Consider the following 27997-nt stretch of genomic DNA (forward strand, 5'->3'; position numbering starts at 1 on the left):
AAAACAGAATTTACGTTTTGATTTAAAAGAAAATCTGTCCACATGTTGAGTTAGCTATAACACTTGAACAATGTTGCGATTAAGAGTGTGTTAAAATTAGTTGGATAATGGCTAAAAGGTTGAAATGGATGGCTAAAAGAATGGATTAATGGGTGAAACTGATAGCTGAAAGTATAAATAGTTGAAGTAGATAGCAAAAACTAATTGATAAATGATTAATGATAACTGGTTGAAATGTACAACTTCTGCCACTCCAAGTGGTAGTGGTACGAATGGAAACATAAAAAACAACCCAAACAATACTTAACAATATGAAAAAAATACTGCATGGTTATGTCTGACAATAAAGGTTGGGAAATGATCTAGGTATAGCTTGCTGTACCTGTTGCATTGTTTTGGGATTTGCAAATTCATAGTCATTAATAATACATTAAGAAGGAAATAGGATGCCAGGTGGACGTGCATTGAAAGTTTATTTATGTCTGACAGTATTGGATGTATACTCTCCTGATCCAAATGATCCTGTACTCTGACACTTATCCTCTGGATTACCAGTCTATTTGCAGTTTGCTCCACTGCTCTCTCTCGGACTTTGTCCACACATCCGGCTAAATACTTCCAGATTTATTTATCTCTTTGGCTCTGTGTCGATCATCTCATTAAGTTGGTACACAATACACAATTTTCCGCGGGTCTAGCATTGCTTGAGCATGATAATTGTGCCTGCTGGATAGATATTGTTTTCGTGCACCCAAGGCTCTTTGTTTCCCTTAGACTGGACCATAGTAATCCCTCTATGTAGTGCTCAGCTCTGGCAAAGTCATACAGAGCCTGTCGCTGCAGAACAATGGAGCCTTCACAGAGACATCAAACACACAAGATACTGAAGCTGAAATGCACAAAAATCAATTAATGTCTCTCATTGGACCCCTCAAGAGAAAACATATTTGAAGCTCTGGTAAAGGTGATTTGTGTCCTACAAATCACTTCACACTGTGCCTGTTTGTCTGAGCATGTGCATATATTTTGGCATGCATGTCTTGGTGTACAGCAGGCAGTCCTGTTCCTGATCATTGTCTGCACTGGGGACTCTCAGTGAGCATAGCTAGATTTAAAACCATGGACTTAAAAAAACATTAATTAGGCCACAGTCTTTTGTCTGCAAATAATTACCTTGAATTTACAATGCACATTTATTTCAGCATTTAGTTTGTGTCATGTGATATGAAGTAATTTCAAGAGACATGCTGTCAGAACATACTGCATATTTGAATAATAAGAAACCACACAGGGGAAGAAACAAGCGGTCAGCAGGTAGAAACCACAGTTTTAACTCATGGGAAAACAGTGATTGGTATCTTTTGTGTGTAAAGTCCTTCATAAGTTCTTAGTTCTATCAGCTAGTTTCAAAATACTAATTTATTAAATTGGGTTGCACCATTAAAACTAAAGAAATGTTGTGAATAGTAATGATTTAAGTAATGAGTAAACCTGTCTGTTGGACTGTCCAGTATAAAGCAATGAATTACATAACCAGGAAGTCACTAAAGCATCTCGAGACATAACATAATTTCCAAAGTAACAATTAAATGGGGCCAACAACCATGATATTAAACTTTACAGTCAATTCTTTGTAAAATTATGTATGACTTTTTTTTTTTTTAATTAATAAATGCATACATGGAAAGATATGTGTTTGAGAGATAGAAGTTGGCCTATTTATTTAGAATGAGTGGGAAATATCTAATTTTGCTAACCTAACCAATGATATTTGGCAATGTAGAGTACTGTTATTGACATGATATCTTGTAATTTGAGGTATGTTATGTATTTTTGTAAAATGCCATTTGAAATGTTCTCAGTTTATATAATTGTGAAAAAGCCTTTTCATCAAGTGTCACATCAGATGTGTCCACTATATTCCATTACTTTTATTTACTCTTCAGTCTAAACAGGTCACACATTAGCAAGCTATCATTAGCTTTCCCAGTTGGTTGAGTTAACTGCAAAAGTTGCAACCGGAAGTTGCCAGATTTAAAATGTAGTAACAGCTAATCGCTGTATAAGAACTAATTTATGCGTTTTAACCATTTTTTATTTAGTGATGTATACCTCTTAGCAACTGTAAAGGTAATGACAGACCAAAGGACTGGCTTATCATTTTAATGTGCAGAGTTGTGCAATGATGATTATTTGCTTTGTTAATGTTTGCATGTCCTTGTTAGAAAGAATGTGTTTTAGGAGGCCCACTCTTCTCTTTCCATTCTTGTTTAGGCTCAGATAAAGTAACATCCTGGGTCTGGGAGTAAACAGGACAGGTTAAAGGGTAAAAAGCCACAGACAGGTTAAGGCTCTTGCCTTCCTGTGTCCTTGGGAGATGTGGTTCTTATCTAGCATACATTTCTCTGTTCCTTCTCTCACTATAATAGAATAAATTTGCACTTCGTTTGGTGAGACGAATTGATGCAAATCTTTGTGTGCTCTGTCTCCTTATTGTACAATAATATTTTTTAATCTTCAACCCAGCAGTGTTTTGTGTATTATTTCATATGTGCATTTAGTGTTTTCAGGCAATTTCCACAACACAACCATAACTAGACTACGTTTGAACTTAAGAACAGCTGACGCAACCGATTCATTAATTAGAACACAGTTAACATGTTTTCCTTTAAGAAACTACTACATGATAATAGAATATAACCTCATTCATAATTTCTGTTGATTCTAATAAACATTTGTTGAACCAAGTCTCGACGCAGGATCAAAAAAAAAAATCTAATATTTTACACTTTATGGGATATTGTATTAAAGGTCCTTTGTTATGTTGTGTACCTGCTGCACATCAAGGTCAGGATCCAGTTATTACAGTATGAAAGACATTACATATTCACCACAGAGAGTCTTAATAGTTGAACTCTGAAACAGGGCCTGTGGGTGCACATATGCTCATGTTTTGTTCCCTTGGAAACAGATGTAAATGTTTGTATTCATTGCACACTAATTCGTTTTGTGTGTGTGTGTGTATGTGTGCTGATAATTTAGGTCCCACTGCACATAAAATGGCAAACTAACTTAAACACATATGAATATGAATCAGGTCCTTTCATATCTATTGCATGCAGTTCAGGCATGAAAACAAAACGAGTTCACAGAAACATGCATGCGCACAAAGAGGCACACACATATGCGCATACAGGAGCCGACAGTGCATATCAAATCCTGATATGGATCTCCTTCTGTAAAATAATGTCCACACAATCCTTTGAGATTATATTTTTAATTAATTCTTCCTTGTGAAAAAAGAAATTTTCAGGGTGGCAATAGATGAACATAGTTGTGAAAAAGCTTCAGTTCATTCTGCTATAATGTAACCTTCACACGTATAGTACATTCATAAATGGCTTCCTGATGGAAAATATTGTCCACAATAATATTCCCTTTTTCTAACAACATTGTCATTAGTATTGCTTTGCCTTAATGCTTTCGCTGTCCTACTGTGAGTTACTGGGGCTGGACTATAATATTTCCCCCTTAATGGACATTAAAATGGGTGCTCATGTTGTTGATTCCTGTTGAGGGCAGTGTGTGGTGTGTTTGCAGGTATCTACATGCTTGTGTGCACATAGACTTATATCACTGTGCATGTATTTGTGTGCATATGGTAATGTCTCTTTCTGCATTTGCGTATGTGTCCCGTATAGCCTTGCTTTGCCCACAGGCTTCTGGCCCCTTAGTCAACCTGATTGAGATTACGAACAAGCATTGTAATCTTGCCTTGTCAGGAAGCTGTGTGATGGAATTGAATGAACATTCTGTCACCTGAAGGAAAAGCACTAAGTCCCCTGGGTGCAGTGATTACTTTGCAGGGGCATTACATCTAATGACCTCTATGGCTGAATGTCTGCCAAAGCTTGTTCATCATGCAGACAGATCTCCATAGACAGCCTAGATGCTGCTGGGTGTGATTCTTGTATCTTCCCTAATATATGATATATATCTGTCCTTTTTTTCATGTTGTCTGTAATCTAGTGTTTTATAGGAGCCATGCTAGTGGTGCTGCTCCATGGCAATGTCGGCCTGTTGGTCAGTCCACCACTGAAAAATCTCAACATCTAATGGATGGATTTCCAGAAACTTTTGTTAAGACATTTATGTTCTCCAGTGGATGAATCCTAACAACTCTGGTGACCCTCTGACTTTTCTTCTAGCACCATTTGTGGTTAAGACTGAAATCTCTCAGCAGTTATCAGTTGGATTACTATGAGATTTGGTACAGACTTTTCATCTAGCTCCATCATCACGTCAAAATTTTAATTTGTCATTTTTGACCAATTATCTGCAAAATAGCCTCAGCTGTACTTAGTGGTTAATGCTCATTACTCATTACTACTACACATCTTCAAGTGCACCTGCCATTTTGGTTCCTGTATGTGTAGCAGCACAAAGTGAAATGGAATATAGGTCGGAGAGTGTAGTGATTAATAAATACTCTCTCAGTCAGTCACATCACTGGTCTCATTGCTCTGACAGCTGTGCCAATCACAGTGAAGCATGACAACATTAGACGCTTACTCTCCTCAAGTAAGTTGCCAGCGAAGTGATGTTTGGCCAGAAACAGACATGGTTCTGAGTCATGTATTTTCAGCATCAAAGACCCACTTTCCACCAAAACGCATGGCCTCATTTTGAATTAACCTTACATCGTATTGCACCTCTCCTTCCACTTGTGCACTGTACGGGTTGCACTTGGCAGCAAAATACCACTGAGACAGGCAAAGTGAATTTTAAGGCCAGAAAAACACCAAATTGTCATAGCGCTTCAAGAAAAATAGGGCTCTGAGTCATTTTTCCAATTAAGTGCTGAAAACTGCTGAAATCCCTAATAAAGCAAAATAGTGACAACTGTTTGTTATTATTAAGTGAGACTGACATAATGACAGATACCATCTAACAATAGACAAATTACATAAATGGGCTTTTGTACCATTTCCGTTCAGTGTTTCCCTTTGTCTTACTGACACCAAACAACTGAAACAGTCCATTGATAAAAAAGGACAGTTTTAGTGATTTTTGCACTGCTCTTGTGCTTTGTGTGTAACTGATGAGTCAAATATTGATATTGATAAGATTTCTTGGTAAATTCTTGAAACATCAATTTCTCCTGTGTGGATGGAAATCATACCTGGGAGCCTTTCACTGTATTTCTTTCATATTCATTCCGAATAATGTCATAACACCACTACTGTGATACAGGATTGTCAGTAGAATTAGGGGAATATGTAAGCATATTATAAAGGATCATTATTCTGTGAAGAACGGTGTGTCATTATTATTTTCATGTTGAAGCTCTCTTGATATCTCTGGGGGAGTTGCAAGAGGAAGGGTCAAAAGATATGAGGGTGAGCAGGTGCGATGTCACTGGTTGACACTGGTGACAGATGGCACAGTTTGGCACATGCATAGTCATCAGTGTCATGTATGCCATACTATATGGTTTATGTAATTACAGCACTGTGTGAAGATAGCCCAATAATATCCCAGATTTTGATTTTGTGCAAAAACACAATGTTTACTTGTCGATACTGAATTGTCACATTTTGTAATGTTTTAATATAAAACAGTTTCAAATAATAACATGATATACAAAATCGCATTTACTGAAATGTGACTGACCACTTTACTTACTGAGGCTTTCATCCTCCATTTATCATCTACCCCCTTGCCTGACTTGATACTGGCCTTGTCCAGCTTGATTTCAGTCTAGTATGGAAAGCTTTTCACAGTGCTTGGTGGGTCTATTAGTGATCAATGGATCTTTTCACCTCCTTTCTGTCTGCAGCCTTACAGTGTTTAACTAATCGTTTCACAGTACACAATGCTAGGCTGACCTACATATTAGGGATGGGGGTGTTTCCAGAAAATCACTTGGGTTGGTTAGGTGTGCGTATCTGTTTCAGAGCTGTCAATTATTACAACATACACAATTCTGCTTCTAAAGTAGTTCTCTGAATTGCGCAATGATGCCAAAGCTATTGCCAATACATAAAGAGCTCGAAGTTACTTATCTCTTGACCCCTGTTCTCCGATTATAGGAGTGGGGCTTCTCACTATGAGGAGGCTCTATATACTCACTACTCCAGTCATGAAGCTTGTGTTAAGGTGAAGTCACTCAGCTCACTATCAAAGAGATCGGCACAGAGTCATCCATCATTCAAGATAAGGACATGTCCTCCTCACTTCATGTATGTACAGTACAAAAAGGAATTCTCGTGTGACACAAGAGTTGCAAAACCACATATTTTCTTCCAAACATAAGAAGCTGAGCATTTGCTTTTCGCTTGGGCAAATGCAGAATTAAAGAGCAGCTCACTGTTTGCCTGATGGTGTGAAAAGATTTTGATATAGCTAGTGGCTATTTGTAAGAGAAGTGGCACTAGATAAGAAGAGATGGTGGCTGGACTAGTGGACCATGGCCATTTAGATGAAACTGCCTATCAAGCCAGTGGAGCCAGCCAGTGTCGGTTAGCCTAGGCAGATATAATGTAGAATAAGGCCGAGTCAAGCCTCTGAGTATCTGCTCTTTGTTTAGCTGTGGATTCAAAGGCAGTCTGAAGGTACGTTAGGCCAGGTTTACAGAATGGTGTCACCTAAGGGCTAAACAGATTTTGACGGCACAGCCTGATACCCACTGCAGGGCCTAAAGATAGGTCAAAACATCATTTAAAATTAATACTGGACTTCCAACTTTTGGCCCTTTTCATATTGACAACACTATGGAGATACAGTGACTACCATATTGTACATAAGATGAGCTTATCTCACAACTGACTGCTGGCCTAAGAAGTCCAGTCTTTGGCCAGTGCAATGATGTCCATCCAGTCCATTCACAAAGGTCAAGTGTGAGGCCCAGCTCGCTGCAGCATGTACAGTATCTCTTTGATAGTCACATCCCTAAATAGGACCCAAGTTGTTACTCTTATGCATGCACTGAGTGGAAGACTTGTAGCTTGGCAAGCTCGCCTACAATGGAGACTCTTTGATGCGAGCTCTGGTGTTTACACTAGCCTGCATGTTGCAGCCTAATGCAAAGAATACACATGTCATGAGTTTTTTGGGGTTTTTTTGTGCAAAACTTCTCTTTTGGGGATTTGTCAGTATTGGTGAGCAATGAGTGTTTGTATGGAGGCTTGAAGTTTCAGCCACAAATTTTATCTGCCAGCTTTAAAAATATTTTTGACCAGAACTTTGTCTGACAGACTATCTAAGCTTTACATCCGGAGAAAATGTAATATAAACAAACAAAAACATCCAAGCTAATAAAATGATTTCAAAACCTCAGCTGTATTTATAAATGGTTCTCTTTTGAAAATAAGACATTGCGAAGTGGTAAATAAAAACAGTGTACAATCTGAAAGAAACAACATAAGGCTTATCTTTCAATTAATGCATCGCATACCTACATATAACCTGAAATGTTATTTTTGCTCAGCTGTGAATCTTTTCCTATCTAGATTATGTTTGGTCTCTCTGAGCTGAGAATCAGTTCAGACACAGCACTTTACAGTCTGTCTCCATTGGAACACCCACCCTTAAAGAGAAGGTCATTTTTCAAAAGAGTGGTTAAAGTGCTTTGTCGCTGTATAATTTTTGAATTGAATAAATGTAATTTGAATTGAATTGTAAAATTCGAAAATCATTGCCAAATGGCATCTTGACCTAGTTAAGTTTGCTATTCTATGTGTGGTGAAACTATGATGCAATAATTAAAAATGGTAAATTAATGGTAAACTAAATTAATTTATTATGTAAAGTGTTTATTTTTAGTTGATGATTATACAGCCAAATCATCACAGCTGCCTCTGAACTGTATAACTTGTTGTACAGTTACTTTTTAGCTACTCATCAGCAGTGAGCATATGTGAAGTCATTCTGGTGGTACAAGTACTCAACTCTATCTCCACAATAAACCCAAAAGCAATTACATTCATTAGACTAGTCCCTTGTTTTCATAGTTAAGAAACTTTGTGCAAGTGGAAGTCTTTTTTTTGTTTGTTTGTTTGTTTGTGTTACCACATATTCATGTATCTTCTTCATGTTGTTTATTCAGGATTACTGATGATTATCTTTTTTAAAGGGAAACATTTATTTATTATTATTCCCTCCTGCCCGTGCCTGTCAGGTTTATCTGCACAGAAACCATGTGTTCATGTGTATTATTCTGACCTTCCCTCTGTTCTCTGTGTCGCAGGTTGCCCACGTGGGTGCCCAACAGGATGGACGCCATGAGGGCTGTGTGCCTGGCTTCCAGGTCAAACAATACCAGGTGGCATACAGTGGACCTTTCCAGAAAGGCCAGCCACTTATACAAGGTCAGTTAAAAATGGACACAGCAAACACAACCGTGTTGAATATAACTTTCTCTGCTTCGCTTTGAATGTTACTCTGTTGCTACCTTTCTCTCTCTCTCTCTCTCTCTCTCTGTGTCATTCTTCAACACAAATCTGCATGTGGGTGTGCAGACTCACATACGCATATAAACCCTCAGTCTGTCTGTCTGGCTCCTGAGGATTTGAATAGCAGCATATCCAGGGGAGCTGAGAGGAGAAAAGCCAGGCTTTCTCCCGGTCAGTGGGCAAGGTGACAGTGTGTATGTGTGTGTGTGTGTGTGTGTGTATGTGTGTGTGTGTGTACGGGCTGTTTTGTTCTTCACATTCATTAGAATTCATGTGGATTCTTGTTATAAACAGGATACAGAAGCGGTTGTTTCTTTGCACCACAATGACAACAACAACATAATTTGTGTCTGCAAATGAATTATTCCCCTTGATTGGGTGATATTTACCAAAGTGTTTTTTTCTTCTTTTGTTCCTCCCCTGAGGGCAGCTTTGGGCTGTAAAGTGAACTGTGCGTGTGTTGTGTACTCAAATGCATGTGTGTTTGCCTCGCGACTATTTTGCTAGAGCTTTTCATACCCAATACACTGGTTACCATGCTCGAGTCAATATAACCTGCTGGAGAACTCCTCAACAGCCTTTGAGTTGTATTTCCCCCTTATGCAGAAATATGTGTTTGATCTCAGCAGGTTTATAATCAAAACATGAAAGATATGAGAGGTAGTTGAGAGGAAGGTCATGGTGTTCACAGCTGAGGGGTCGTTATCATGGTGGCTCAGTTCCATCTCTGAGCCTGTGGGGAGGCAGCCTTGTCACTCTTTTGTTACTGAAGTGGCCGTTTGGATTCCCCACAGACTCCATTGCGAAACTCAGACCACAGAAGTCCAATCTCAACTTTATATTGCTGCCACAACTTATTGGTCCAGTCTGCTCCTCTGGGACCCTCCAGCAGTGCCTATCTGCACAGCTCCACTCCGTCTCCACAGAGATCAGCAATAATGTCCTCTGGCTAGCAGTCTGCTCCTCTGGGGTTGTGAGTTATGGCTGCCGGCATGTCAGCTACCGGTCGTTTTACTACAGAGCTGAGGAAGTTCTCACTAATTCATTTGCTCAATAATTCATTCACTTTTGCAGTGAGTTGTTGTTGTTTTATTTGTACAATATGATGAAATACAATGGAAATATGTAAATTCAAATGGGAATAATTTATAGATTGTAATGCCGTCTGTCATTTATCGTGGAACATGTTTTCATTCCTCTTTCATTATTCAGGCACTTCTTTATTTATTTCATCATCCCACTGAGTTGTTCTCCTCATTATTATTACCTGCTTCAGGCACATGAATAAGTTTAATTGTTATATGGCTGAAGTGTCATGCAGTGGTTGTAGAGGTGCTAGATAACTTTTTTTTTTTTTTTTTTTTTTTAAAGTGCCACCCCACTGATATACAGTTTTCACAATTGAAAATACATACCTTCCCACTTAGGCAGCAAAATGCGACAAATCTGAGCATTTTCTCCTTCAATCTCATTTTTTTCTCTTTTTCAGCTTTATTGTGTTTGATTCGGTCAGCCAGCGAGGGATTTTGTCATCTGGAGGTTCAGTGGTGCGTGTAGTAGGAGACAGAACTCAGTTCTGCTTTAGTGCTCTGCTCTGGGACGACAGAGTGGTTCCATTACCTTCAATATGCTCCTGTCAGCAGAAACACCTCTCACCATGGGGGGTCTCAATGCCTGGACAGACGCATAAGCATGCCTTTGCCCACACACATATGCATACTGTACATGTGTACACACACACTCATAGGGTACAAACATAAATATACATGTGCATGCTCATATCTGAGGCACACATAGATGAAAGCTTGCATACAAATTGCACTGTGTACTGTGTCGTGTTGTTGATTTATAATTGCACATAACAGCATATCAGAAATGTGCTTTATGGTTAATTTTAAGTGTTTCTTAAAGATTCAAAGCACTTACAAAGACACATGAAAAACAATAAGACCATGACGAAAACAACGTATAAAAGACAACTACAAAGGAAACAAATCAGGCACACAATTTCAGCTTTCAACTTGGACGATGTGTAAGTGGTATCTGCTTATGTCAGTGACTGCTCTGTAATCCTTGTATGAATCAATCAGCTAACAAAATGAAATAACAGTACATGTACATGGCGTGACAGTGTCCACAGCTTGCAACATATGTGCAAAAAGTGGAAAGGAAAGTCATTTGTTAGAACAAATAATTCAATGCATTCACCGAACGGGTTTCAGAGAGGGCATTGGTACTACTTCCCACCATCCATTTTGTTAAATTTGAACAAATTGTCTGCTGAGTGTGAGCATGATTCATACAGAGTGCCAGAGGCTGCAGCCAGGCCCTGTGACACATGCAGATTTATGTAAATTCTGCTCAGCCCTTTGCCACCTGCTGTAGACCCCCCTGTATAATTACCAGTGAAGGGGCGGTCTGTTAGCGGGAGATACCTGTTGGCGCAGACCTGGGTTCAAGCTGATGGCTAATGGTCATATCCAGGAAACAAACGCAAATACATAAAGTGTGCAAACATTCACTGTTTGCCTGTCTTTCCCACTCTTGGCACTCTGCGCTGTTTGTTATATCACTCTATGACTACGACTATACATTTCCTCCCTCTGGGTCTTGGTTTTGCTACTTGTCTTTCTGTTTTGTCTGTCCTCCAATCACATCACCTGTTCTTCTCCTCTTACTCAGCTGGTCATTACTTACATGAAAAACTGATGCAAGTGAAAATCGAAACATACAGTATAAGACAATTTAAAAGAGTAGGTTACAGATGCCAATGAAGAACATATATCTTTCTTTCTTACCTCATGACCTCAGAAAACATCTCATTTCAAACTGTATAAATATAAAGACATGATTTTTATCTATACACAGAACATATAAGGGAAATGACCTTCACATTGTTGTGTGGCATCAGCGCTGTCATCTTTCAATAGTTGTTATTGTTTGTCATGTAAAATCCAAGTATCTCAATGTACCAAATGGTGAAGGATTACACTCAATGCTAAAATCTATACATCTGCATCATGTTCTACAGCTCAATATGAAAACCATTCTAAACAAAGCAGAACTTTCAATATATAAAAGCTTAATAGAAAAGTCGGGAAATTGCTTTTTACCAAAGAGTTGAATTTATTTATGTGTAAGAGATGTTTGACCCGATGGTGAGGAATGCAATTTCTGCTGAATAAATGGACTCCAATTTATGAAATAACTGTGCTCAAATTGATCCTTTATCTGCTCCAAAATGCTACGCCGCCAATTCAACATGAGGTTTTCTCTGTTTCTCTGCATAAATAAACAATGCCATGAAGAAACATACTGTAGATGTGCAGAAAATAAACTGTTTTCTACAAGACACATGCCTTTAGATTGAATGAGGAATTAGAATGGGGGCTTAAACTTCATGCACTTTTAGAAGTACCATATTTCTTTAGAGTGCTGCAAATACCAAACATCTCTACAGGGTCAAGACGCATTATAAGCGGGCCCGTTGGTAAACAACATTTACTGAAGGATAAAGTAGGTGTTGACTTCTGAAAAGTTACTTTAATGGTTAAACGTTTCTTTCTCTCAGTGGGTGCTGCCACGATGCAGAGAAATACAGCAGTGAGATGTATTGATTTTGAGATGGTGTTATAGCTCACCTAAGTTTTGCAAGCTGTTTGTTTCTTGCCTCACTGCTGCCTTTGCAGAGGTGGCAGTAAAGTTGATGCAGTTTGCTGTTACCAACCTGGCAAGCTGTCAGAAACAATGGTTCATAATATCAGTAATTCTGTGCAGACACTGGACTTCTATACATGAGTATTTATAACCAGGGGTATACCTTTTGCAGAGGCCATCCTAAAAAGGCATTGAGTTCTGTTCATTTTTGCAAACCTGGAGAGAAAATACAGTTTTGATTTTATGGTGTACTGAGAAGCTATACGGCATACTGCGCTGACAGCCGATAAAATACGGAGAAGAAATGAAGAGAGCCACCTTATCTGTATCCTGCAGAGCGAGACCATGGGGTGGCTCTGTGGGGCTTTCTGCAATCCCACCACCAAACATGATTACTCCTAAAAAACATGGCAGCCTTTAGCCTTCTCTATAGCATCACTCATATTTCTTAATTAAGCATTTCTTAAGACTTGACTTGAAGAAGAACAAAAATTACCTGAAGGAGATGGCCCTCTCCAGGCTCGGCATTACTAGCAGTAAGTCTTCTATTTCATGTTCAGTAGCAGTCTGCAAACGTAGAGCTCTCCTGGTTGGCACAAGGCCCAAGGCATATTAACTGCACTGAGCTCCAAAGACCTCCTCGCTGGCACAATTCTTGTCTCTAGCCTGTGTTCCCTCTGACTTTATCATCAAGGCAATTCAAAAGTACTTGAATCCTGATATAGCCAAGTGGTTTTAGATAAATTGGACAAATGGAACAGCTCTCTCATCTGTTTTATTTTTGCTTCTCTCCTACCGGCTCTGCTCTCCAAGTTTAGATGATAAAGTTTGCTGTCCTCTACTGCTCACAGCACACAATGATGTTTTTCAGGGAATTTGTTACATCATAGCCAGGCACACCCACACACATACCTTAAGATGCATCATATTTGGACAAATACTCCATCATGCAGCGTATGAAAGATGACTTTTGTGATTTATTTTCTGCTTTAAAGGTTGCTTACTTCCTCAGCTCACACTTCATTCAAGTGTTTATATCCTTTGCTCATGGAGGAGATTGCTGTGGTGCATTTTCTTTTGTTCTCTAGCCAGCCCACCAAATACATTATTCACTGCATGATGTCGACATTGTTGTGCAGCCTTCAACCCTTTTGCAATGTCATTTAGCACCTCATTATTTCACCACTGTTACTTCAGACAAACAGCCATCAAATGCTCCCCAGTAAAAGAGAAATACAGGCAGTATATTTACCAGTTACCATAGAAAAAACATATTTTACTCATCTGTTTATTGGAGTTCCCCAGCAAAATGGCAACTGTGTTTCAGGGCCCATAGCCAAATGTTTTTGTGGTATTTGCATAAATAAAGCAAAAAGTTAATTATAAAGGAGATTCCCTGGATGGGGATGGAGCGAGGCTACATACAGTCTAGCTTTACTGTGAGTTAAAACAGCTGTGCACCACACATTGTTGCCCTACTTACTAAATTTGGCAATATAACCTGCCCTACACTATGCTCAACCCACCCCACGCGATGCCACCCCAAGCAGACACCTACTACGCCCACTCTATCTACCAGAGACTGTGGATGCATGGATTGATGCTCTGTCTCGCCTCTCTCTGCATGGCAGGGTGCGTATCCGGATCATGCCACTCTTATGCCCGTAATGGCGGAGCATTAATCACCCTCTGTAGCCGGAGTCACCAGGACTCGCAGCTTCTTTTCCGGTGTATTTTTAATTTGACCATAAATCAAGGTGCGGCTTTGACAAATTACTGTAATTACAAGAAAGACCGTTACTAGGATGGGTATGCAAGTGTGTATATGTGTACTGGTATGTGAGTGTGTGGGTGGGTGTTTCTATGTACAGTATGTTTGTGAATGCAGACATATGTATGGTGGGCACGGTGTTTGTTTCTAACAGGTGAAAGTGTGGGTAAGGAGTGAAGATAAAGAAAGAATCCATGTGGGTCTCTAGTGGACTTATCTGGCCCACAGCTACATTCACCCTTATATGGGTCAACTTGTGACGGGAGGCTTCTGGTAGATGGTAGTTAGGAAGGCTGAGATGGAAGAGGGAGGGAATGATGTTGCAGGATGAGGAGTGTAAATTGTAGAGGCTGTGGAAAGGAGAGGGGAGAAGTGAGAGAGGAATAAAAAGCTGAAGTGGCAGCATATCCTTTTATGGCACATCAGAAATAATAGTGACACAAGGAAATGCCATGAGAGTTTTTGACTAGAATAACTATCAGCTACTTCATGGGCTGCTGTATGGCTCTTTATAATTTATATAATTTATAGTGAATAACACAGATATCATGCAGCAGAACTTATGAATTCAAATCCATGAAAATACAGAGTAACGGTAAGTAATGCTAGATGAGTTTTGATGTGGTTAAATCAAATTATATGAGGAAAGTGGGAATTAAGGTTTCGGGATTCAAAATTCAGACACACCTGCCAGTAATATGCTTATACTTAAAAGAAAACTTGCTCCTTAAAGGTTTATTACAACCTGGGTGTCATGTTCATAGTTTTGGCCATCATTTCTACATTCATCAAGTCAATTGCTGAGATTTTGAAACATGGCGGCATTGTTAAAAACAGGTCAAAAAGAGCAAGAAATATCATAATCAATCATACATGTTTCAAACAAACCCGCAATTTAATCAAACTTATTTGGGTGGAAAAAAATAAGGTGAAATTATCCAAATTCTTTATGGTAAACATCCATCACTGTACTCATAATTGTACACACACAATCATCCTGTTCAATGAGATTATTACCGGGGCTACCATTTTACCTCCATATAAAGTGGTTTATAATCTGGCTAAACTGTTGGCTTGTTTACAACATCCCTGATCATCATGTTTCTGGCTCCATTCAACTGTAGTCAAATGATGGCTAAAATTATAGTTGTGATTAACCAGAATTCTTCTATAAAGCTGCAATTAGCTGATTTTTTGGCCACTTGGGGTTGGTGGAAACAAGCTGTCAAGTGAAATATTACCACCTTTTAAGTTGATATAGTAAACTTGTTAGCAAACAGTTGCACATTCAGCAGATATGAAGCAACATTAGCTTTCATTTGTAATTGTTTTCTGGCCCCTTGATGAAGTGAGTCTATTATTCACTCTCATTTTGGGTCAGTTTTGGGATCCACTAACAATACATATGTGGCTTTTTAGCGGCTAAATGCTCCACAACATTGAAAACAGCTGCCTGCTGCAGCCAGAAACTACAAAACAATGAGCTGAGAGATGCTAAAACGCTCTTGAGAGTTGAGGGAAGAGTTGGATGATAATTCCCTGAGGGTTTTTGTCAATATGAGCAACACCTTTGACATTAATCATTTGATCAATTGTTCATATAGAAATATTAATTATAGCCACTGTTGTTGTCTTTTTGTCCAGAAAAACACATGCAGTCAACAACAACAAGGCACCACATCAGCTTGTGTTTCAGTTACATGCTGTCAATCTGACTATTTAAGCTACATTAGCTTACTTTATTGGTGCTAAAGAGTATTCTTTTTTTGATTATACTTACTTTAATTATATTTAATTTGATTATACTTATAGTATTTCATCTTGCATGACATTGAGATAGATATCTCACCTTTTTGTCAGCATACCTGCTGCTGGCTGCAAAGTTGTATCTTGGTCCACTGGCACACAAACTGGCACCAGCAGTCCTCAGAGACTGCCTGTAGAGGCTGCAATCACAGTCTATGAGGGGCACAATGACAGTAGTGCCAAGACCCCATCTGCAATCATGGTGCAATTGGCAATCGTTTGATGCACTCTCTCTGTGTGTCTCTCTCTCTTCTGTGTCTGTCCTGTCTTCTTCTTTCCTTCTTACATCCCTGAAGAAGATCACTCTTGCTTCCTCCCTATACTTATGTGCCGGCTGTGCTTAACCTACTTAACAGGGAAGAAATTTACATTTCTGATGCAAATTGCTGTACATCTGCTAGTAGGTCTAACAAACAACATTCACAGCACTCCTGGAATGAAAAATAAACTTCACATGTTTAATTCAATGCGGGCTGTTCACTAAGAGGGTGTTCATCAATTAGTAACATGATGTTTTTAATTGCAGCTTTGAAGAAATTTAGGGAGCAGGTTTTGGCAAGCAGATACGAACTGTCAAGATTAATATTACATTATTCTGACCAGACATTGGCACATCTTGATTCTGAAAGGAAGTGATGGCCTGAAATGATTAGAGACCGCAGTCAATCAGAGCAGTTTGCACCAGCTGGGAGCCTGCTCTGAACATCCTGTAGCTTCCTTTTTAAAGAGACAGTTTTTTAAATTCTGTATTAAATGGCCAAGGATCAAATCTTGAGACAAACATGAGGGTGGGCTGGTGGATGTGTGAGTAGGCTTTAAAAGTTACACAAATTGTAAAGAGGTGCACCTTATTTTATTTAACTTAACTACACCATGAGCTAGATTAGGTTTAATATAATGATCCAAATATAGACATTTAATACCATTAACAAAGTTACTGATAATTTGAGGGAAAAAAAATTATATAAACAATGTAGCACTGACCTATTTTCTTCTATATTTTTACTCTTACCTCCTTCACAACCAGTTGGCTGGTTTTGGGATGATAACCAGTAGATTGTGGATATACAGTATACTGTACACACAGGATGCTAAATGTCAAGTACTGCATGCCAGAAGCCACTGCAATGTGCATACTCTCAAATATTAAAGGTACCCTGTGGAGGTTTTGAGCATTAGTAGCGCTATGAAGTAATGTTTATTTGTACCATGCATGAAAAGGAGAACACACATGCGCATAGGTGGTGTGACTCACATCCCGCCATCGGTGTCATGCTGGTCCGATGATTAAAAGTAGGCAGCTGTATCTGGACAACGAACATACTGTAGTGATGCCCAAAATGAACACGAGGAGGAAAAAAGGATGCAAACATGGATATAAATAATGCACAATTTAAATGTAAACTTACAGATGTTATGAGGATGGAAGTACACTCAAATATGTCTGTTAGGCCTCAAGGATACACACAGTGAGTTTATGTGGGAAAAACCGGAATGTAAATATAACTTTTTGTTGTTTACAAGGAAACTCAAAAAGGCACTGTTAATATGAACCACATGTGAGCATATCTGCATTTGAACCAATTATGAAAGTTGGTATTAGTGATTTAATTAAGATTTAGAGGTCACATATGTGTTTATTAAAGGAGGGTTAGTTCTTCCAGAAGGATTCTTGTTGCTGCTCAGATTATTTGACAGCTTTTCTGACAAATCTAATAGTATTGCTTGCTTTAGATGGTGAACTCCTTCATGTAATTGTCTCCAACAGAACGAGCCATTTATGGTCTTCTCTTTCAAATGCTGTAATTGTTGAGCACTTGTTTAACCTTTTGTGTGCCTGCTGCCTGTCAGCTGTGCATCACTGCTGTCTAACTCAACAAGTGTTTGCAAGATTTGGGAAACCAAAGTTAGCCCTATTGTGGAACAGATTCATCAGTCTTTGCTGTCTCTTGAAACTGGTCTGGTATTTCTTCGATGTTTATTTTAGGGTTAACTGTCCTACATAAGGATGAGTTTGTTTTTTTTTCTACACAACTTTAAGCCAGAAGGGATGGTTTAATATTTTTCTGATGTTTAAATTGAGGTTTAAGCTGTTACATTTACTTGTAGTGCAGCTGTCTCCTCTTATAAACTCTACAACTGCATTTTTAGTGATTAAACTTTGATGAATCTACTAGCAAGTTTTTTCTTGTCTTCAAGACAAATTTCATTTAATGTGTTAAATTTTTTAGAAACTGCTGTATTCCCATGAATGTTGCAGTCTACCAATTGTCTTTTCACTTTACTTTAAAAAAAGTGAACTGCAGTGTTCTTTGTTGAGTTGGCCTTATATTTTGGACATGGATATCCCATAAGGTTGTTAGCATTGTGGGTCTGACTGCTCTTCTGGAGGGAAATAACCACTGTACCCATTTCCTACAAACCATTTTTACTATAACTCCTACTGTTTCTCAGGAGAACTTGCTCTGTGTGAAGATTACCTGTCTTTATAATCCGGAGATCATTTTTAAAACATAAAACAGTTATACATTTGATAAAACTAATAAGTCTGTTAATTTTACCTTTTAGAAGGATGTTTTGTTTACTTTGAAGGAGATTGTCTTTGTTCTTCACTTTGATTGGTTCATAGGGCTGTCACATGCCCAGTCCTTGTTGGAAATGATGCAACTATGCTGCATACTTTATCAAAAGATTATCAAGCTGATTTAATTTTGTCAGATAATTAGGTTTGTTGTTTTATCACCCAGCACTAATGTGCTATAACTCTGTATTTACATGGTCTGCTGTAGGTAATAAATGTGTGTGTCTGTGTAAGTGTTTGTCTGCAAATGCAGGACTGGGTGTGTGTGTGTGTGTATTTGTAGTTGCACACAATTGTTTCTTCCATTTGGAGTTATGTTTACAGTATATAAATATGGGTTTTGTCAGCAGCAGCTGCAGAGGACAGCCATCAAATGAGCCACGTATTTCTCTTTCTTTCATTCATCACACAAACCATCCACGCAAGTATCTGCACCTCATTATTGTATAGCCCACTTCCCATGCATTCCTTGTGTACTTTATTTTGATGCACTACAAAAAATATTACTCTAATTATGAGCGGTAAAGTTCCATCTCAGTGACAAGACATAGGCAGCCGTTTTGTGTTATTTTAGAATATCTGTTCCCTCATGATAAGACCACAGACACTGGCACCCTGCCACTTGTAGGGCAGAGACACAGAATCCCCAAATTATCCAAATGAATACAGGTGTCATTCAGAGTTGGACCTGCTGTCGAGTCTAGTTTACTTTCCATTTTCATGCACCATCATTGTGTTTAACCTAAATTAAAATGAGCTGCTTTAAAATGTCACTCAGAATAAGAAGACAGCATACTATATCTGAATGGTGACATGTTCATGCTTTTTTTCCCTCATTTTACTTGTATATCTGTGGGTGTGGGGGTTTGACACTCAAAATGGAGTAGCTGAGACTGAAACAGAACAGAATATGTTCTCAGCTGTGGTCATACTTTCCAAAGTATTCAAATATTTTCATAAAGTAAAACATTTTTGTTTGAAACACATCATTTGTGCTTTCCAGAGTTAGGATTCAGGATTGTCCCCAATGGTTTCATTAGATCTTTTCATTTGTTGTTCTTTTCTGCCCTTTCAATATACGATAAAAGCCTGAAATATTATTTGGTCTAAATGCAGGCACATGTATGACATTTAACTCTGGCACTACAAAAATAAAAATTAAGGTGAACAGAAAACAAGATTTCCAGCTACACTGATTGTGTGTAGACACCATAATGCAGAGCATAAATGATATAAAAAAATTGTCCTTCAAACCTGCAGATCCTTGACAGAGCACTTTCACCAACAAAGACTGTACCTTCAATCAGACATTTTAAGTGAACTGTGCACTCACTAAGGAGACAATGAAGGCTGTTGCCATAGAAGTGACAAAATTACTTTGTGTCAAAAGTTTTGTTCTTACTCATATGCTACTTTCCTGTCTTTGGCTCTTGGCCCAGAGCCCAGCATGGCTCCTCTTGAGTGGCCAGGAAAAGTGCTGAGTAACTTGGCTAGAGCCTCAGGGGCTCAACCTGGGTGTTACTGGCTTCCTGAAAGGCTATCGATCTGCCTGATCTGCCGTTGCTGGGTGCCTCTGTGTTGCAGGATGTCAGCTTGTGTGTGAAATTACGTTTGCTTATGGATTTGTTCACTGTATGTGTGCTTCTTTGTGTTTGTGTATTCCAGTGCGTGTGTTGTTTGATTGACAGGTTTGGGTGTTGCTGCAGTTGGCAGGAAGTTGTTTTCCCCCTTTTTTGCTTTGCTGTTAAATGGGTTGGCAAATATTCCTTCCTCTGCTTAGGACAAAATAGACCCTTAACAACATCCGTGAACGTATTTGCACATATGCTACAGGTGCACGGGTACTTTTAGCTGCTCTGGGAGTGTTTTATTGGAGAGGCATGAAGCCACAGCAAATATACACACGATCACATGTTTAATCTCACTTCCATCTGGCATCTCATCTAATCTTGTGCATTTATCCTTACAGATGCACAGACACACTCACAGGCTTCACCAGCACTGATGAATATACAGAGCACATCTTTTGTTGCGGTTGTTCATTCAAAAACCTAATAAGACTGTACTCATGGTCCTTCTCCCAGTGTCCACCCTTAGGGCTCCATTATGCTTATTTCAAAATCAAAGCTGGTGTACTCTCTGGAGGTCTGGCCTTCCATTCCAAAAGCTGAAGTCAATGATGGCTGAAACCCTGATATTGAAATTTGAAATGAGCACACACTGTGGCTATACTAAAAGCTGATAATACAGCAAGAGGAATATTATTCAGAACGAATACAGGCACAATTTTGTGCACCAACAAAGCACAGAAAAAGAGGTGATTGGTCATCACAACTCATAAATCAGCATACATAAGATAATTGAACTCATATGTGTATATGCACAGTTAGAAGTATTTACAGTTATGTTTACCGTGTACTGATAATTGTACCGCATGGGATGCTGAGATTTTGAAGCTGTGCAATATGGAATGTAACAACAGCAGGTGCTATAGATCCTTGTGATTACAGAGAGCTGGTTCAGAAAATTGATTTAGTTCATCTCGGTGTGTTCTATGTAGCTAATTCAGAAATCAAAACAGTATAAACAACAGCTGAACTGGAACCTTGTGCTTGTGTACAAAATGCAAGAAATCACTTGACTTTGTTAACCATTTGTGGGTGTATGTCCATAGGGGTTGAGAACAAACTTATAAACAGATTTTACAATTGGAAAAAGGTCTGACTTGAGGTTTGCCCAGACTGTGGTGTTAATACTCGAGGGGACACTTTTCTTGGTCACATCATTCCATAATGCCTGTGAGAAATGTGCTGATTTCAACTGTAGTATATTGTTCACGTAAGCCCAAGGCACTGAACCCTTACAGATTTAATTAACCTAGTTGCTCAGCAATAATAATAATGATAATAATGTTTATTTATACACTGTAGTACTTAACACATGCAAGTGTGTGAGTACAGGAGGGCACAACACTCCAAATACTGTATAAGCAATAGAACAGCACTTAGTCAAATCACATGTTCAGTGGGGCAGAGGAATTTCTGTGTGTAAGTAATGCAACTATATACTTCATATGTCATATTTGTTGCTCACTTTCTGACTTTAATGGTAGAATACATGTGATTAGTAATATTATTAGTAATGTTGCCACATATGTGTAAACTCATTCTTGCTAGGTATCAGTGATTTATTTATTTATTTATTTATTTATTTTGTCATCCCAGTTTTAATGTCAGAATGCTCTGGAATGTTTTTAATTCCCTCAAGCAAAGTCTGCAGCACTCCAGACTTAAAGGAAGTGTGCATAAAAGGCTCAAAACGTCCGCGAGGCAGCCCTCCAGCACTTTCACAGCAGGACAGCTCTGAGCCTTCATGGACTTTTTGGGAAGTGCTTCAAAGTCTGTAAGTGTGGACACTGTGACTGGAGAGTAGACACGCTTCATGCTCATGACTTTAAACTTTTACCTCTGAACTTACTTAGTGTACAGTAAGACTATAAGCCCCAGTCAAGTTTGATTACAGATTCAGGGAAGGGATCCTGTCAGTGGTCATCATGTGCAACAAGCAGAGACAAAATCTAATTTTAGCTGCAGTACATTTAGAAGTCAAGTAAGATTACATCACTGCTGCGGTAGTCAACAAGTGATCACTGACACTTTCTATGACTCAGAGCTTTCCCTGTTGCTTCCGTAGCGCCAGCTGGTCTGTCAATTGCAATCATATGTTTCAAAGGACTCCTGACCTCTAGGGTTCGTTTTGGAGCTAAATTCAAAATTATTATTTTTTTTAGAGCTGATTATCAATAAATGTGACAAACCACACACTATCTGTCATCATTATCCATCCAACTGATGGCAGCTTATCTGTAGTTTATTGATCAGATGATGTGTTCAGATTTCCATCGGTTTCATGTGGCTCTGTGACTGGTTGTCTGGCTGCTTTGCTTGCACATCACAGTAATGGACTAGTGGTCAGTTGTGGCTGGGATGATTGACAGACTGGCAGAGTAGTTTGAGGTCATCTAGTTCATTGCACAAGCTGCCTGGCTGTCTACCTGGATGGACTGACTAGATCGTCATTTGTCAAGTGCCTATCACAGTGCGTATAATCTCTTAAAATCTGGTTTGCTGATGGTGCTCATAAGCAAAGATGTACAGTAATTACATAGCTCTGCAGCTGATTGACTGTTCGATGTGTCTTTATATGACTATGTTTGTGCCTGTGTTTGTGATCATCTGAATCGGCTTCCATCCCTGCCGTGGCCCTCTTTGATGAAGCGCTTTGCCCAACCACTGACAAACAAACAGACTGATTGGTTATGGTGCTAGAATAAACCTCACTCACTCCCCTTCAGATCTGTTGCTGTGGTTAACCTTGTCAAACTAGGCTTCAGGGTATCTCAATAGCATAGATACGCTAATACATTTTCATTTATATTTTCACATAAAAACCGGGTTGAGGAGTGCAACGATGGGTTCTGAAATAGGAATTTAAATGAATTCATATTTAAGCAGGTGTAACCTTGAAAGAGGCAACTTCAAAGACCAGGTCTGTAGGCCTAAACAGTTCCAGCTTGCGTGAAGACAGCGGGATGTTTACCGTTGCTGTCAGTTTTATGTATGCATGTTATTCACTGTGAACAACCTTGAACAATATATCTTTTCACTGATAGGGTGACTAGCTCAAGGATTGCTGCATGAATTAATTGAGTTTAAAGGTGCAGTGTGTAGAATTTAGGAGCATCTAGTGGAACAGACTTGGCAGAAATGGAATGTAATATTCATAAGTATGTTTTAATTAGTGTATAATCACCTGATAATAAGAATCATTGTGTTTTCGTTACCTTGCAATGAGCCCTTTATGTCTACATAGGGAGCAGGTCCTCTTCCATGGAGCCCGCCATGTTGCACTTTCATGTTTCTACAGTAGCCCAGAACGGACAAACCAAACACTGGTTCTAGAGAGAGCCTTTTGCTTTTTTACAAGTTTTGCATCCACAGTAGATTATCCTGCACACTTGGAAGGGGAGAGGGTGGGAGGGGGTGGGTGCTCCCTCTCTTCATTTATTCTCTAGCTCACTCGACCACAGCTGCTCTCTCTCTCTCTCTTTCTCTCTCTTTCGCTGGTGCTCTCAGCTCTCTCTCTTTCTCTCTCGTCATTTTTAAAATGGGTCGAGGAGCTGACAGCAAAGTCTAACATTACTTTTAACGTTATCATATTGAAGAGAAACGTCCTCTCCTCATCCTAGTAACGTCTTTGTACTCCCTCATGGCAGAGTTTACAACTCTGATCAGTCTGATCTCTGGGTGTGATGGCCACCACAGTCCGGTGCAGCGCCGCAGCGGCCAAAACCGCCGCAGCCGAGCCACACTACCACCATTCAAAGGAATGGGAGGACTGGCATTTTCGACGCACTGCCTGATTTGGTCTGAATACAGCCTAAATATTACACACTGCACCTTTAAGTGAACATGTTTGTTTATGTTTACCTTCCTACTTGCTTTACACTCACAGAGAAAGGCTGACAGGTTCACTCAAATCATAAATGGACACACATGCACTTAAATTGAGGCATATGTAAGATACATGCTTTTTCAGTCAGAAATGTCAGTAGTGCAATTTCCTGTCATTATCTGCCTCAGACTTCTTTATGAAGCGCTGCTGGTAATAATGAGAGACTGATTCTGTTGGTGTCTTCTGTTTGAGTTTGTGACTGTGAGTGAGCGATGGAGAGGAGTCTGTGACTTTGTTTGCATCCTGATGAACATGGGTGATTATAAACAAAAGTCCTGCCATCCGTTAGGGGACATACACATTGCAATTATGGTAGAGAGAAGATGCTCACAAAACCTTGTTAAACTCTAATAAACCCAAGGTTCTTTCTGATTTGTCTTGCTTTGCCCAGGCTGAATACATAACCGCAAATATCCCAATTAAATAAAACAGGGAGAAACCCACAGATAGATAGATAGTAGATGGATAGTTATGCATCTGTCAGGTGCGTGAACACTGCAGTAATTTAATGTTGCATGCAGTGTGTGTGTACACTTATGGTTGCAAATGTATACTGTTTGGAAATTAGTCACAGCAATTTAGCATGGCCTGACTCTGGCACTGAGGCCAACGAATCTAGAAAAATTCTGATATCTGCAGCCCCACTGTTGTGATGCAGCTGCAAATCCACCTGTGCTTTGCATGCATCATAACATCTGGCCAAAACTAAGAGGCAGGGTTGAAGCACACTGCACGCAACAGTGGCTGCAGCTCACTGAAAAGACACGTATGTTTAAACTCTTTTTTCTAAATAGTCAACTTCATGTTCTATAAGTATGTTTTTGGCATTTTTAGCAATGCTGGTGGCTCCAAGGATGGTAATATTGGCCTGTTGGTCAGTCCACCACTTTGGTCCAGACTGAAATATCTCAACAACTATTGGATGAATTGTCATGAAATTTAGTGCAGACATTTGGGATCCTCAGATGAAGCCTTGTGAATTGGTGATCCTCTGCCTTTTCCTCCAGTGCCACCATGAGGTTGATGTTTATGATTTTGGCTTAAATGTCCCAAGTTCCCAATAACTATTGGTTAGATTGCCATGAAATTTCATACAGACATAAATTTTCCCATCAGGTTGCAGTGTATGACTTTGGTGAACACCTGATTTTCCATCTTACGCCATCATCATGTCAACGTTTGAATTTGTTGAATACTTTGGTAACAACCAAATACCTGCAAAACTAATGACATCCTCTGCTGTACTTAGTGTTGAATGCTAATTAGTAAATGTTGGCATGCTGCTAAACAAATACGGTGAACAAACAAAACAAACTAAAACCAAAGTATCATCATATAGCGCAAAGCACTGCTGTGCCCAAGGCTGTGTTCAGACCAACATTAGCCCTTCGTTTAAAAACTCAGCCCTTTTATTCGTTTGAATGGGGGCAGCCTGTTGATGCAGCAGGGGTGTCAATGCAGAGGCCTCCTGACAAAACAACACAACTGAGCCAGACTCAACTTTTGCTGCAATGCAATGTGACATCAACGCACTGCCTTGGCCAACATGCAAGCGCACATTCCTGTTGGATTAATTTGTAATGTGAATGCTGTATTTCTAGCATTTAGCACACTATTGTCGCTGTGATAACTGTGATTACAGAGTTGTAAAATTATGTCTGTGAGTATTACAAACCATTGTGAAATGTTTTGGTGTCTCATCAGCCTTCAAACGCATTAATCTGTAATTCTGACTGGACTTCTTGGATTGTATTTCATTGTCTGACCAATACCTTAAACAACAAGCTCCCACCAACACGGCCCCCTGCAATGCTTTAACATAGGGCTGTTTTCAGTTTAAATCCTCACTAAGTACAGCCTTACAGAGTTGCTAACATGCTATAGATAATGTGGCAGTCTTGGCTGTGGATTTGAACACAAGTCTAACATGAAGAACTAGACTTACAGTTGGGGTGTTCATGTGGTGCTGATTGAGCATCAATTATGCCTGGTGTCAGCTTGAAATGAGACTCCAATAAAAAAGTGTGAGACTTCTATTAGGTTCATTATTTTGTGGAATCTGTGTGTGTGGGTGTACCTGTGTGTGTCACTGGCGGCAGTGGCAGTGGCATCCCTGGCCTGGTAAGGTGGACAGGCTGTAACTCAAGGCAATAACAAGGAGAAGATCACCCTGAGCCTTGAGTGAGAGAGCACTGAGCTGGCCCTCATTATTCCACCATAATTACTCTCTTTCTCTCGCTCACTGTCTTGTTTCTCTTCTGTCTCTTTTTGACTGATTTACAGGAGCAGAGAGATAGAAACAAGAACCACAGGATACCCACAGAGCTGCAGACAGCAGACTAAAACAGAACAGAATGAACCATCTCTGGATGTTGAGCCTCACGGATCAATGTAACAACCATCTCCAGTCCAGCTGCTGTATTTAGCACAACAGCAAACAAAACCTCTCCATATAAAGATGGTGATTTTGATTCGCATGAGTGTGCTGTGGGACCAAATACCTCTGACTATGCACAGTTTGTAGAATGACTTCAAGTCAGCTGCTAAGCTGTTAGTGACTGATCTATTTTGTAAGTGCCAGCTTATCATAATCAGCTTTTGCACATTTCTAAGCCAGTGATTCAACACAATCTCTGAACCTCAAGTAAATAATTTTAAAAATGTCAGCGCTGCACAGTGCAACTTCTCTAATGTTTTGACAGTTTTTATCACAGCTTAAGATAAGAAAATTAAACATTAACAATAGAATATTTTTTTCTCGCGGCACAAGTTGACAGTGACATTTTCTAGCCCTGTTATTTGTAAGAACACTCAAGGGGCACACACATCATGTGTTATAATTATCTAGATGTTTTCAGTTAGCTGAAATGAATTGTACACTGTGACAGGGAACAACAACAGAAAAAACAAACAAAAAAAAAATATAATGAATGTCAAACACTAATGAGGGACTGTGGCTCCAAAATAAGTACATAAAAAACTTTTCTGCCCTTACCAAAAATATATATTTGCATATTATATTTTAATGTAGACACTTCCCTCTGAACAGAACATTTTTTAACAGATAATGCCATCAAAATTAAATATTTTCCACCTGGTTTCTGAAATACAGTATCACTGTTTTGTCAGATGTTAGCGTGAGCGGTGGTTCATGTATGCACAGCAGGTGTTGGATGAATCAACGCAGTCTCCCTGAAATTATATTCATACGAAACCTTTTTTTGTTGAATATTTAGTAATTACATTTTTCTGGGAAACATAATTACTGCCACTGGAGAAGGAAAAATCTTGTTTTTTTATTAAATGTTAAACTAAACTCACCCTGTCTCATGCTTCAAGTTGCTATGGGGTTCAAGATTATGATCTCTTCCCTGACCTTAACCAAGTGCTATGCCTGAACAACACAGTAACAAAAGTATTATTATGCTGCAGTTGTTGCAAGCAGATATTGCGTTGCAAAAGTGGATTTTGTAAGGAAAACAAATGAAATATGTTGCAAGTGAACATTTAGCCAGTATGTTCAGTATCAACATTATGCAACTTTATAGATATTCATTAACATTGTTTCTTCTTTATGTTAATAAAAAGTGTGGGAATAATTATTAGTATAAAAATTGAATTTTTAGGGCAAGGCTGGGTGACGTGGAGTTATATGGAGTACAAAGCAGATACTGTGTATACCTGAGGGCAACATTATAATAAATTTATTTAGTATAGCACCTTTCACAGAAATGAAATTCACAAAGTGCTTCACAGGAATAAGAGTTGAAAATAAGACCATAAAAACATACATAGAGTAAAAACATATGCCACAAGTTAAAATTTAAAAAAAAAAAAAAAGGTACCACAAGTAGAATCACATGAACAAATGATCATTACACATCACACACCAATCAGATAACTCAAGAAGACACAAAAGCCAATTTAAAAAGATGGGTCTTCAATAGTTTTTTAAAAACTTCTATAGAGACTGCTGACCATATATGTACAGGATGAGAGTTCCATAGTGTTGGAGCCACAAATGCAAAGGCACAATCACCTTTAGTTTTCAGCTGCGAGTGAGGGACAGCCAGTAGGTCCTGGTTGGATGAGCTAAGTGACCTACTGGCGACGTAGGGATGGATAAGATCCATGATGTACTCAGGTGCCTGTCCATGCAGGGCTCTATACGTATTAACAAGGGCCTTAAAATGAATCCTAAAATGGATGGGAAGC

At 39.1% G+C, this 27997-nt stretch overlaps 1 protein-coding gene across 3 annotated transcripts in view; it reads left to right on the top strand.

The window, feature by feature from the left end:
* The window catches only part of cdh13 (cadherin 13, H-cadherin (heart)), a 356911-nt gene that overhangs the window by 94985 nt on the left and 233929 nt on the right, over nucleotides 1-27997 (top strand). For all 3 annotated transcript variants that reach the window (XM_044356226.1, XM_044356225.1, XM_044356227.1), the window contains exon 2: nucleotides 8249-8369. In XM_044356226.1, coding sequence (XP_044212161.1) covers nucleotides 8249-8369 — 121 coding nt within the window. The remainder of the gene's footprint in view (nucleotides 1-8248; nucleotides 8370-27997) is intronic.

The sequence above is a fragment of the Thunnus albacares genome, chromosome 7, assembly GCF_914725855.1.
Source record: "Thunnus albacares chromosome 7, fThuAlb1.1, whole genome shotgun sequence".
Taxonomy (NCBI): Eukaryota; Metazoa; Chordata; class Actinopteri; order Scombriformes; family Scombridae; genus Thunnus; species Thunnus albacares.